Below are 13,436 nucleotides of genomic sequence, written 5' to 3'. Positions count from 1 at the left end.
CAGCCTCCCGAGTAGCTGGGATTATAGGCGCCCGCCACCACGCCCAGCTAATTTTTGTATTTTTAGTAGAGACAGGGTTTCAACATGTTGGCCAGGCTGGTCTCGAACTCCTGACCTCAGATGATCCACCCACCTTGGCCTCCCAAAGTGCTGGGATGACAGGTGTGAGTCGCCACGCCCGGCCCCACGTGTTCTCAACGTTTCCTCTTTGCCATTGGTCTGTGCTGCTCGTCCTCACCTGCAGGAACTGTGGAGCCTCTTGGGGTGAATTTACTGAGGCCCGGTGGTTGCTTCTTCCCAGTTGCCTGCGGTGCTTGTGATGGGCAAAGCCTGCTTGGGTCTCCTCTGAGCTCCCGGCCTCTCTGTTCCAGCACCTTGTCCACACAGCCCTACACTTCCCTTCCTTTCTGCTCAAGGCTGACCCCACGTGGTGGCCACGGTTAATTTCCACTGGTATGATATATTGTGCAGTCTCTTGATTCATCATCTTGTTTGCTAAAATGCCCTTTGACAGCCCTGTACACTCCATTACACTTTGTCAGCTAGAATTACAAGCCTCACGTTGGAGGCTGCACTTTAGAAGGGAAGATGACGTGCCCAAGGTCACACAGCTGGTCGATGCAGTGCCACCTAGGAACTCGAGGCTGTAACTCTAGGTCTCTTTATAAACCAGTGTCTAGACTCAGAGACATGAGACTCAGGCAGAGAGACCTCCCCAACCTCCTGCCACTGACTTTCATCATTTCAAACAATGGAGAGACAATCAAGTGCAATGTCAAATAGCAGGAGCTGAAAGATGGCTTCGAGATGGGGCCGAGAATGTGGACCCCAGAGCCCAAGAGGCAGCGTAGGTTCTCCCCACTGGACCCGAGCACTTCGTGTTCAGGATCCTGGATTCCCAGCACATCAGCCGCAACTTAGAAAGCAGAGCCAAGACATAAAAGTGAAGCGCCCGAGGGGACCTACATTTTTCAACAGGGAGAAAAAAAGTGCTTAATTATATCTTTAAGAGGCACAGACACGCCAAGGGATACCAGCAGCGTCTAAGACCTGAAGCAGAAATGCCAGGGATGAGGATTTGGAAGATTAACACAATTGAACTCAGCACTGTGGACTTTTTTTCTTTCTGGGGCTTCGGAAAGGTGGGAGGCAAACACCCCGGCAGGTAAGACAGACAAGCCAGGCGTGATGGAAATGCACCTCTTTGTCCTGCCATTTACTGCTGGGGTGGTCCCTCCAAATGAAACTGCTCTCGCCCGGAGCCTTCAGTGGCTCGCCTTTCCTTCGGGACAAAGTGTTGTCTTCGTTCCTAGATTGTGAGGCTTCAGGGACTGATTTTCCTTCTTACTTCTCTCCTTCCTTCACTCTCTTTTCTTCTTCTTCTGCCTTCATCTTATGACGTGATCATGGCAGAAGGCCTTCCATGGGCCTGCCAGGGCCTGGGTTGGGGACGATGGGGCAGAAATGAGCTGACGCTGTCCCTGAACAGGGAGGCCAACTGTGAGCGTCCCCTGCAATAAGCAGGTGCAGTGTTGCAGTGGAAAGAGACCAGGTGCCAGGTGACACAGAGGGTTCAGGGAAGACTTCTGTGAAGACTTCTATGAAGCAGTCCAGCTGGTCCCAGTGTCTGGCACATGAGACATGGCAAATCAGAGTCTGTAGGATCAAATGGACGGATGGAACTGGGCCCCTGGTGGCAGCTCTCTCACATTTGCGATGCTGCATGTGGGCAGTGAGTGTTCCTTGCTACTTCTTCCTCCTTCCCTTGCCTCCCTGTGATAGGGAAGTTGGTGGTGGTTCTGAAAGAACAGTGGTGTAGAATTGGTGATGGGGAGGCAGCCAGGAGATAACCCAGCTTCTTGGTTCTCTGAGACTGACAAAGTGAGGTCCGGGGGCAGTCCCCACCAGATGAAGCACATGGCTCAGCCTCATCTGCCTGCCTCTCCCCAAGATTGACACTGTTCCCAGAACCGGCCTGAACCTTCATATTTTTGGGCTTTGCACTTGTCCTTCCTGCTTCCTTGGCTCCTATTTATTCCCCAAAACCCGATTTAAAGCTTCCTGTTTAAAGCTCCTCTGTGCAGAGTAGCCTCTAATGGATGGGTGGATGGATTCATGGGTGGGTGAGTGGGTGGATGGACAGATGGGTTGATGGGTGGGTGAATGGATGGATGGTTGGATCCATGGGTAGGTGAGTGGATGGATTGGTGGGTGGATGGATGGATGGATGGATGGATGGATGGATGGATGGGTGAGTGGATGGTTGGGTGGGTGGATGGATGGATGGATGGATGAGTGGATGGTTGGGTTGATGGGTGAGTGGATGGATTGGTGAGTGGGTGGGTGGATGGATGGATGTATAGATGAATTGGTGAGTGGATGGATGGGTTCATGGGTGGTTAGGAAGCTATGAAGAAAAGTGGTATCATAATCTTGATTCTGCAGGCATTTATTTGGCATCTATTATGTGCCAGGCACTGAGGACCAGCTGAACTGTTTAGGTCCTCTTTCATGAAGTCCTCCCTGGCCACTGGCCCGGGTTCAGTCGAGGTGAGGGCAAGGAGGTGGAAGTTGTGCTTGAACTAGCCTGGAGATGGAGGAAACCTGTTTCCCAAACCAGAGCTCAGGAAAACGTGGCTAGGCTGGAGGAGTGTGGGCAGGTCCGCTGACAGGGCATGGCCTGGGGAAGGGGGTCCTGGGTTGAGTGGGGTTGTGCACAGACTGGGAGATGCAATGTGGACTTCAGGTCAGAGGGGAGGGATAGAGAAGCGGATTTGGGAAGGGCAGGAAGGGGTGCACATTCCTCGAGCGCCTGCTGTGTGCAGCCATACAGTCTGTTGTTCGACCCTCGCAGCATCCCTACTTATTCTACTTTAATAACTTTTCTTGTTAAATGCAAAGAACCTGAGAAAATCCAGGCCCCGAATCTGACCATCAGTGATTCAGCCTAGCGCCTCCCTTCCCCTTCACAGCACCCTTTTCCCTCGTGCAGTCTTTTACTTCCTTTCGAGTTTCTCATCTCACCACGCAGCTGTTTACAATCAGCTTGGAGCTCCGGTCTTCAGCCATTGTAGAGACCAAACCTCGTGAAGTCCTCTGGTGCGAGGTATTTAGAGGCAATCATTTTCTATATGTTCAGGGCTTTCCTCTCTCATAAATCAGTCCAAGAGAAATACTTAACACCTGCTGTATGTTTCTAAGCATTCAGCCACGCTTTGACTGGGAGTCAGATCACTTTAAATATTGGAATTCTTTTTGATAGCCAGTGGTCATTTCTCAGTGGAGAGAAGAAGGATGACATCAAGTTTGATTTGTTTGTGATTTTGAAGGTTGCTGGGTTTTTTGTTTTGTTTTGTTTTGTTTTGTTTTTGTTTTTGTTTTTTGAGACGGAGTCTTGCTCTGTCACCCAGGCTGGAGTGCAATGGTGCGATCTCGGCTCACTGCAACCTCCACCTCCTGGATTCAAGTGATTCTCCTGCCTCAGCCTCCCGAGTAGCTGGGACTGCAGGTGTGTCCCACCACGCCCAGCTAATTTTTTGTGTTTTTAGTAGAGACGGGGTTTCACCGTGTTAGCCAGGATGGTCTTGATCTCCTGACCTTGTGATCTGCCCACCTCGGCCTCCCAAAGTGCCGGGATTACAGGCATGAGCCACTACGCCCAGCCAAAGGTTGCTGTTTTTAATCCCTGTTCATAGAAGAGGAAATAGAGACTCAGAAAGGTCAAATAACCCATCTGGGGTCCTACCACGGAGCCAGGTCAGTTCATGTCCTGCAGGTCTCAAAGGGCCTACTTAGAACATCTGTGGCAGGTCCCTGTCCCACATGGAGCTCACTGCATGAGCACTTTCTTCTCTTTCTCTGTCCCCAGACTGACCCCCAAGGAGAGACCTTCGGTTTCTCTACATTCTTATTTAGCCAGTGCCAGGTACACGTAGCATGTGCAGACCCTCTGTGCATCGAAACTGTTGATAATATTAATGGTCCCACATGCAGCCAGGAGTGTGTATTTAAATATAGACATTTCAGATAAATATATACATATATCAACATAATAATATGATTATTGTATATTTTATCATGTTTATATTTTATATATAAATTTTAGAGTAAATGTAAACATATTTTATATGAATATAGATATATATAATTATATTTACACATAAGTGTATTTATATGTAAATTTAATTATATATAAATATATAAATTAATATGTAAATTTATAAAGTACACTTTATCTAAACTTTAAAATACACTTATATAAATTTGACATACTTTATAAGATATATTTTAAATAATATATTGTTTTATAATATATATTTTATATGTATAATAGTTATATATCATGTATGAAACTATATAATATACAGAAATATAATAATAACAGAAATAGATCTTTCTTTTTTTTGAGACAGGATCTTGCTCTCTCACCCAGGCTAGAATGCAGTGGCACGGTCTTGGCTCATTGCAACCTTGACCTTCCCGAGCTCAAACAATCCTGCCACCTCAGCCTCCTGAGTAGCTGGGACTACAAGCACACGCCACCATGCCTGGCTAATTTTTGTATTTTTTGTAGACACGGGGTTTTGCCACGTTGCCCAGGCTGGTCTCGAACTCATGGGCTCGTGACCCACCCGCCTAAGCCTCCCAGAGTGCTGGGATTACAAGCGTGAGCCACCACACCCAGCTGAAACAAAGACATATCTGACTGTAGCTTGTGGAGGTGCCTGCCATTCCTCCCTACAGTGATTCACAGGCTCACCCAGCCTCTCCTCCTTCTCCTTCAAGCCCCAAACCTCTGAATGCCAGGAAGGGTGGTAAGAAGCATCTCTGCGCCTAGTACCAGTAAAGTTGGCAGGTCACTGTGGCCAGCGGGGGCACCATTGTTGGCCTCAGGCCTGGGGAGAGAAAAATATGACATACAGAGGGCCCATGGGGGTGTGTTTGGGTTCAGCCCTGTGAGCCCACACTGACCCTGGTGGGCAGACCGCGCCCAGGGAGGGGCGGGCAGGAGTGACCCGGTCACCAGGGCCTGCTGGCAAGCCCAGGGTGGTGATAAGCCCACGTCTTTTGCCGGGAGCTGAAGATGTTCATGGGCTTTCAAGCAGGACAAAGCTTGAATGTCATCACCGGGTAGCAGGCAGAGCAAGGGTGCTGACAGCCTGCAGAAGCCTGTGCTTATCTCTCCATCAGAGCTAAAGCCCATGTTTGCTTAGGCAACAGCCTGAAATTCCACCCCAGCTGCTGGGCCTTTCACTTTTGAAACATAAACCCAGAGAGTGAAAGGGGGGACGTTGTGCCCAGATTCTCGTTCTGAGCATGAACTTGATGTTCCTGACCAGGAACCAGCCACTCGTACCGAAGGCCTTCCTGACCCCTCAGTTCTCCCCTGAGCCTTTGCTGTGTCCTGGGCACCAAGAGCTGGAGATAGGCTGTCCCCGTGCACGTTTCCTAAGCCTGCAGAGGAACTGTTCACAGAATCCAGCCTGGAATCAGCCGTTTGTGGCAAACAGTTGGTAGCTATTTCTCAACGAGTGGTTGTGAAGCTGCAGGCTCTATATTTGCTCCTCACAGAGCATCCAAGCAGGTGTCTCAGAGCCAGCTCACACCGGTTCACACCTCTCCCACCAGCTCTGAGAGCTGCTTGTACACATCTCTCCACAAGTCCACTTTCAGTGATGCCACATGGTACCCGAAATTGGCCATAGAAATTGGCCGATGGTACGACCAGACAGCCACCTGTTGGACATCTTGGATCATGTGCTCATTCAAAAGCCAATTAGCCCACCCTCAACACCACTTTAGACAAATCCCACTGTCAGAACATGTGGACCTTGGCAGTTCATTCATAAATGTCAGCACCCATAGGTCTGTGCCTGTTCGGCCACAGACACTGGGGAGCAGCCTGCAGCCTTGGCTTGTGCAGCTTCCTCTGCAGGAGGGGTGCAGAGGAACACCTGCACCCCTTGGAGGAGTCCAAGAAACCTGTCCTGACCCCTCCAGCCTTCCCTACCTCCATTCTCACCCCCGCTGGACAATGCACACCCTTCATCAGAGCATGGCGCATACCTTTCATCCCAGATCTCCCCCAGCTTTGAAACCAGCACCTGTTCGTGATGTCTGGAACCCTGGGAACCGTCCCAGCGCCTGTTGAGCACATGTGTGCATGTGAAGGGGACCTGCTGAGCACTCTGCTCTGGCGGGAAGGCTGCCCTGCACAGCTGGAGCTGATGCCTTGGCAGATGCTGGGCATCTGGATCGTGCAGTGCAGGAGCACAGGGGCATGGCAGTGTTTGTTGCTGGGGAACCTAGGCCTCGAAAGGGCCTCAGCTTCTCCACAGTGCAGCGAGGACTGTCCCATACTCTCACCCCGTACAGAGTATGGGAGAGTCTCTGTGAGCCTTTGGGTACCCTGCAGAGGGAAGGCAGTGCCAGCCGGGCCTGGTCGGGGGCCATGGAGATGGCAGGCCCAGGCTGGGGAGCAGTTGTGACACCCACTCTCTTACCCCCCAACCCTGATCCCCTGGAATCTGCAGAATGCCTGGGGTTGCTCCTCTTCCACCCTGCCGTGGCTGAGCTTTGTCTGTGCCCTGTCCTCTGGCCATGGTCTTTGCCTGGTCCCTACCCTGGTACAGGCAGAGTTCCCTGTGACTCCCAGCTGTTTCCCCAGAACTGATACCAGTCTCCCTCCACCACCCATCCTCCTTTTGACTGCCCAGGGGACGCCACTGCTGCTTTCATCGTCTGTCACTCCAGCCACCTCTTGCTTCCCTGTTATCACAAACACTGAACTGTGAGCTCAGGTGTCACCCTCCATGGAGGCATGCACAGCAAGGGGTCCAGAGGCATGCCCCATGGGGAACTGGGGGTGCTCTGCTTGCAGAAGGATCCAGGGCCCACTGCAATCCTCAGAAGTCCTGGGGGAGAGGATACGCCTGCTTCATTTCTTCTCAGGGGTCAGAACTGGGCACAGGGGCTTGGAAGGAGGGAGAAAGATGTCTATGAGGTACCCACTCCATGCCAGGCCCTTTTCTAGGCTCCCTTAAAACCTGTCAGGTAGGCCAGGCACGGTGGCTCATGCCTGCAATCCCAGCACTTGGGGAGGCTGAAGCGGGTGGATCACCTGAGGTCAGGAGTTTGAGACTAGCCTGACCAACATGGAGAAACCCTGTCTCTACTAAAAATACAAAATTAGCCAGGCGTGGTGGTACATGCCTGTAATCCCAGCTACTCAGGAGGCTGAGGCAGGAGAATGGCTTGAACCCGGGAGGTGGAGGTTGTGGTGAGCCGAGATCACGCCATTGCACTCCAGCCTGGGCAACAAGAGTGAAACTCCGTCGCAAAAACAAAAAACAAACAAAAAAAGCACCTGTCAGGTAAATGGCGGTAGAGCAGAAAACCTGGGCTCAGAAGCTGGCGTTGATCCCAGAGCCGTTCAGTTCCGAAGCCCACACCCACAGCTTTCCTCCAGGTTGGGCAGTGCTTGATGGAAAGGCTGTCTCAGCAAGTAGTGAGTTCACTTTCACCAGTCCCTGGAGGCAGGAGCAGAGGCTGAGGTGACCACTTGGAAGCCAGTGTTATTCAGGGGACTTGAGCATCTGGCGTAGGATGGGACTCCATGAGGTCTATGCCTCCTTCTAGCTCTGAAACTCCTTGAGGGAAACCATTTCCCAGATCTCTACGTTGCTGCAGTCCCTTCTGACTTCCAGCACACCTTCTGCTCTCTCCGCAGGTGTCGTGCGCCAGGTGCGGCCTATCGTGGGCCCATTTCATGCCGTGCTGAAGCTGGAGATGAACTACGTGGTCGGGGGCGTGGTTTCCCACCGAAATGTTGTCAACGTCCACATCTTCGTCTCTGAGTACTGGTTCTGAGGGCTGGTCTGCAGCACAGCCACGGGTGCACCTCCAGGCCAAATCATTGCTGCCAGTGACTGTGGCCTGTACTTGTTTGTACCCTCAGACTTTTTTAATGTTAGGTATTTGTTTGTAGCATTAGGCCAACATGTATTAAGCTGAGCCAGATGAATAAGTCCATCTGATGTATTTTTGGTGTTTAAAAAATGAGTCCAATTGCTCAACTGTTTGGTTGAAGACCTTGCTCATTTTTTAATGCAAAGGCTAAGTGTCACCCCCGTCTCTGCCTCTGGGCTGGGCCTTGCTAAGGGCCAAGGAAAGAAAGACATTTTTTAGGGGGCAGCCAGTCCAAATGCCAAAAGAAGACCAGTTCTTGCCCTGATTGTATGAAATTTGACATTTTGGTTTTTTTTTTTTTTTTTTTTGGCCAATCAGATTTTCTATGTTCTAAGGACATGGCTGCTGTAGAATAGCACAGAAGTGGACGATAAATTATCCCCAGAAGCAGCATGACAATGCCTCGGGGAGCACTTGGAAGGGAAATTGCAGTTCTGTTGAAATAGAGGAAAATCCCTTGGTAAAGACACAGTCTGTTAGGCTCGCGTGGGGCTCCAGTATGTTCACCAGGGGAATGGCTGGGATTTCTCGGCACCCTGCATCATCCATCTTTTCTTATAGGTGGGAAAATAAACAACTTTGTGATCCTCCTGATGGCCTGTGCATCAGAGTCTTTCAAGAAGAGGGCTCTCTGCCGGCACAGGAGTCTTCCACCAGCTAAGGGACTGGAAGTCTCCCCCCGCCGCCCCCCTGCCTCACCCTGCCCAAGGTTGTCTCAATGCTCCTCCTGCCCCTCAAGGTTCTGGGGCGGGGCCCAGCTTGCGTATTGGAAAAGCTTCCTACACACATCGTTTTCAGTGCCATGCCCACCCTCTGAGAAGTGTGGCTCGGGTTCGTTCCCTGCCCCATGTCCGGTGCTGCTAGGCAAACCCAGGGCTCTGGCTTCTGTGTGACTTGCTTCCAGTAGCATCCCTGGTGGCATCCTGATCCTCTCTAGAAATCCCTGGGGGGAAGTAATGACCCTTCCGCAGCCATGAGTCCCTGCCAGACACAGGCCTGGGCCAGGCATTTTGACATGAGGTGCTTCGCTCATTCCTCCTGATGGCCCAGTGAGGTGAGTATGATCACACACAGTCTTAAGGTGGACAAACTGGGCTCAGAGAGAGGAACTCGGCTGCCAAAATTCACACGTTTGAAAGACAAAGAGGGAATTCAAATTCCATTTATCTGAATTTAAGCCCTCTCTAAACCCTGTGTCAGCAATAGATATGGACAGACTGAATTTGTCGGGGGACTGACACCCCAATTGGCATCAGTGGCGGGGCCAGGGGCTCCCTGTGCCCCAGGGCTCACTCCAGCCTCCAGGGACTCAGCATCCAGGCTCTGTTTCCACACACGCCTCTTCTCCAAATCCTTCCCTAGGTTGATCCCATCCTCTTAGGTATAGACCCCGTCTGTGGCTCAGAACCTCTCTCATCCTGTGCCTCGTTTCGCAGCTGGACCCTAGCACTGGGTGAGATCTCAGCCCCACACTCAAGCCAACACCACTCCAACTCTCAAGAATATGGTCTCCGCCACTTTTGGGAAGACCTTTCCAAGGTCACTTATTTGGGTCACTGGTCCATCAAAGCCAAGCCTGGGCCACCCAGGTACAAGGCCTGCTAGAGCCTTGGCCGCTGCAGCTGGTGGGAAAGAAGAGGCCGGGTGTGGGGCTGGACGGTCCAAGGAGCCACATCAGGGGACAAGACAAGTGCAGGGAACATCCACGCAGCTCTTCATGCCAGGGAGTTAGGGAATTGGGGTCCTGGCAGGGAAGCAGGGCTGGGAGCTGGCTGCAGGAATGGAAGGAAGCCTCAGGGCGAGGGGCAGGAAACAGGGACATGTGGGGGAGTGCTGCCGCCCACTTGCAGCCTTGGGGGCAAATCTGCCAGAGCCAGGCCGTTCTGGGCTCAGCAAAGTTGGTTTCTGGGAGCCTTCTGCAGTAGGGTGGGGTGGGAAAACCGAGGTTCAGGCTGCTTTGGGAAAAGAGTTTCCCATACTCCTAACAGGAGTTAGGGCAGGCCAGGCGTGGTGCCTCACACCTGTAATCCCGGCACTTTGGCAGGCCAAGGCGGGTAGATCACTTGGGGTCAGGAGTTCCAGATCAGCCTGGCCAACATGGTGAAACCCCGTTTCTATTAAAAATACAAAAATCAGCTGGGCATGGTGGCGGGCGCCTGTAGTCCCAGCTATTCAAGAGGCTGAGGCAGGAGAATCACATGAACCCAGGAGGTGGAGGTTGCATTGAGCTGAGATCCACTCTAGCCTGGGCACAGGAATGAAACTCTGTCTCAAAAAAAAAAAAAAAAAATTTAGGGCAGCTGCCATGGGAGGGTGAATGCAGAGCCAAGCCCCTCCTGCTGCTAATTGGCTTTTGAATGAGCACATGATCCAAGCTGTCCAATCAGAGTCCTGCCTCAGAGGGCGTGTCCGTCTGGAGCAGAAGAGGGCAGGAGGGGCCCGCAAGTGGGCGGTGAGGGCGCCAGGTTGAGGAGCCCAGGGGAAGAGAGGAAGTCCTGACCCTATCTGATTCAGAATCAGGGAGGCAAAGGCAGATCTCTCTAGGCAGGGCTAGCAGGGCGAGTCACTGCCATCGTCCGAGCTTCAGTTTCCACATCTGCAAAGTGGAGATTCCCAGATGGCAGTGAGGAGCGCTGGAGAACATGAGTGCAAGGGGGCTTCGTGCATTGCAAAGTGCTGCATTCGTGTGTGACGGCTTATTGTCACTTAACCGTTAAAAGCAGCGATGACGGTGATGACGATAATGGTTGTCACTGTCAATCGAGCCACATGAATGTGCTCTGGAAGCTTGGCATCTTTTCAGTCCGGCATTTCCTTTTCTTAATCATCCTGGGGAGACTTGGTAGACAGTTGTGTAAATTACCCACTAGCCTAACTCTTCATATTTCATATCATGCTGTGGGTTGGGCACCTGATGGACCCATAAGTATCTCATTATACTTGCAAAGTAATTACTGCCAGAGCCTAGCATCAGCGGCATTAAGGGACCAGCTAATGGGAGCTGGAGGTGCCTCTGAGTTCCTCCACAAGAGTGATTCCTTCTTAATTGTAGCCTTAGTACAAGATAACAGGGGAATTACTAAAGGCAAAGCAGTTTATAAGCAGCACGAGAAAGCAAAACACACAGAGACACCAAGTTGAGTCCTTCTTGTTGATCTGGTAGAAGAAACTTGGAGGGAAGGTTCCAGAAGGTCTCATAGAGTGGTATTCGACCAGAAAGCTGCCTGTTTTTTTTATTCCTAAAGGACATCTATTCTACTGTACAGAGGAAGTCTGTGGCATGTGTCAGAAGTGCCTGGGCCGCCCAGGGTCCTAGCAGGACCCGTTTTAACATGCAGGTGGGCATTGAGTGGAGGGTGCCAGGGCCCACCCGGCCAACCCAGCCAACCCAGCTAACTAGAATTCCAGGAGGGAAGCCAGCCTTTCCAAAGTTCTGAAGTTTGTCCAGGTGAAAAAACACCTGGAAATCAAGGTTTTTTCCTAAAATTGTAATATGAAAATTTTCAAATATACAGCCGAGTTGAAAGAATTTCACAGTGAATACCAGGGCACCTTCCACCTAGATTCTGCCACTGACATTTTATGAGATTGAGTTGCATTTTGAAGAAATGACAATATGATGAGATAATAAATACAAATAAGAAACTTATAGTTTCTTGTAGGCCTGCGTTCAAATCCAGCCACTTACTAGCTGTGTGGCCTTGGGCACATTGCTTAATGTCTCAGAGCCTTGGTTTTCTCTACAACGAAATGAAAATAAGGACACATACTTCACAGGAGTGATTGTTAGGATGAAAGGGGATGATTACATAAAACAGTGCAAGAACTGCTACACAGGAGGTCCTCCATAAATAGTACTGTCATGACACACACACCCGAAAGGATAGTCTTCATTCAGTTAGATGCCACATTTTATTAAAGTCTTGTGTGGACAAGCAGTGAAACCTCAGAGGAATTTATAAAGAATAATTGGAGGCACTTCCGTGTGACTTGGCTTCATCCGGACCGGATGACTTCTGGGTGCCAGCAACTGTTTCCCATTTCCATTCACGTTTCCCCACATCGTTCATGCCAAAGAGATGGTTTCCAAGAGGCCATCCGTCTTCATCCTGGACATAGAATGAGATGGGAACTCACTCTTGACGGAGTTTTGAAGCCTCAGAGAAGAAACGGAGCCACCGTAGACCTTTTGAAATACGGCCTGTGAGAAGCACGGTCACAGTTACCATTACTCCCAATAATCACATTACTCTTTGTGGGAAAAAAGACCTACTGTGTGCCAGGAAGGCTTCGGTAATCATCTCCAACACACACACATTCTTTCACACATGCTCACATGTGTGCACGCGTGCACACACACACACCGCACACACACACACACCACACACACACACGCTTCCTCCTCAGCCCCTCTGCCATGCCCAGCCCAGGGCCATCTTCTCCCACAAGGATGCCGGTCTCATCTCCTGAAATGAGGTTGCGGTGAACCGAGATTGAGACACTGCACTCCAGCCTGGGTGACAGAGCGAGACTCCATATAACCTCTGCCTCCTGGGTTCAAGCGCTTCTTGTGCCTCAGCCTCGTGAGTAGCTGGGATTACAAGTGCGTACCACCACACCCAGCTAATATTTTTTGTATTTTTTAGTAGAGATGGGGTTTCGTCCTGTTGGCCAGGCTGGTCTCGAACTCCCAACCTCAGGTGATCTGCCCGCCTTGGCCTCCCAAAGTGCTGGGATTACAGGCCTGAGCCACTGCACCCGGCCTGATCTCAGTCTTTAAGAGAGCACCAGATCATCTGTGGCCACTGCTTCCCGGGGACTTGCCAGAAGGGAGGTGCAGGGCACAGGGAAATAACCCACCTCTATCTGACAGCTTCAATGGTATCGAACGTCCTCAGTGGCAGCACGCAGCACAGAAGCTGAGGTGTGGCTGCATTCCATTTGGAGAATTCCACTGTGATTCATGGTGTCAGCTGCAAGTTCAAGGTGTCACGATTTAATTATTAAACATCATGAGGCATTAGGAGGCTTGGGCACGCACTGATAAGTGATCCATTTCTAACACAGCTGGTTTATTACTGTTTGTGGCAGCTCCTGCACGAATTGGTGTCCATTAACTAAGCAATGGTATTATAATTATGCATTTAAATTATGTACGGGAAGGGTGTCAGTGGTAGAAGTCAGACTGCAGTGATTACTTTGAGTCATCAGACCTCCTGGATGTAGTCTCTCTGCAGATGCTGTAACTCCAGCTTGTTTTCTGCAGACATGTAGAATCCACTGCTAGGGTCCACTGAGCTGTCTTCTGGGTGGTTTTTGGTGCTGCAGGAGATAAACACATGTGTCTTCCTGGTTGGACCCAGTTGATACACTAACCTAATTCTGTCCTTTGCTTGCCCTGATCTCCATAGCCTGCTTCTTCCTGGAAATTTGCTTCTTCTTCTTCTTCTTCTTTTTTTTTGAGATGG

At 50.8% G+C, this 13,436-nt stretch overlaps 1 protein-coding gene and 1 long non-coding RNA gene across 2 annotated transcripts in view; one reads left to right on the top strand and one right to left on the bottom strand.

Moving 5' to 3' along the window:
• FBLN1 (fibulin 1) overlaps window positions 1-8,562 on the top strand; it is a 96,310-nt gene extending 87,748 nt beyond the window's left edge. Inside the window, exon 17 of the mRNA XM_055253879.2 lies at window positions 7,730-8,562. Coding sequence (XP_055109854.1) covers window positions 7,730-7,869 — 140 coding nt within the window. The 3' untranslated portion in view covers window positions 7,870-8,562. The remainder of the gene's footprint in view (window positions 1-7,729) is intronic.
• A 3,280-nt stretch (window positions 8,563-11,842) lies between these two features.
• LOC129468391 (uncharacterized) lies at window positions 11,843-13,108 on the bottom strand. The gene is made up of 2 exons (XR_008652639.2): window positions 12,829-13,108; window positions 11,843-12,169 (listed from the first exon to the last, which is right to left on the bottom strand). It is a non-coding gene; the product is annotated as an uncharacterized lncRNA (long non-coding RNA).
• Between the last annotated feature and the right edge of the window lie 328 nt (window positions 13,109-13,436).

The sequence above is a fragment of the Symphalangus syndactylus genome, chromosome 18, assembly GCF_028878055.3.
Source record: "Symphalangus syndactylus isolate Jambi chromosome 18, NHGRI_mSymSyn1-v2.1_pri, whole genome shotgun sequence".
Lineage (NCBI taxonomy): Eukaryota > Metazoa > Chordata > Mammalia > Primates > Hylobatidae > Symphalangus > Symphalangus syndactylus.
The sequence above is the reverse complement of the archived record's forward strand: the minus strand, read 5'-3'. Positions and strand labels throughout refer to the sequence as shown.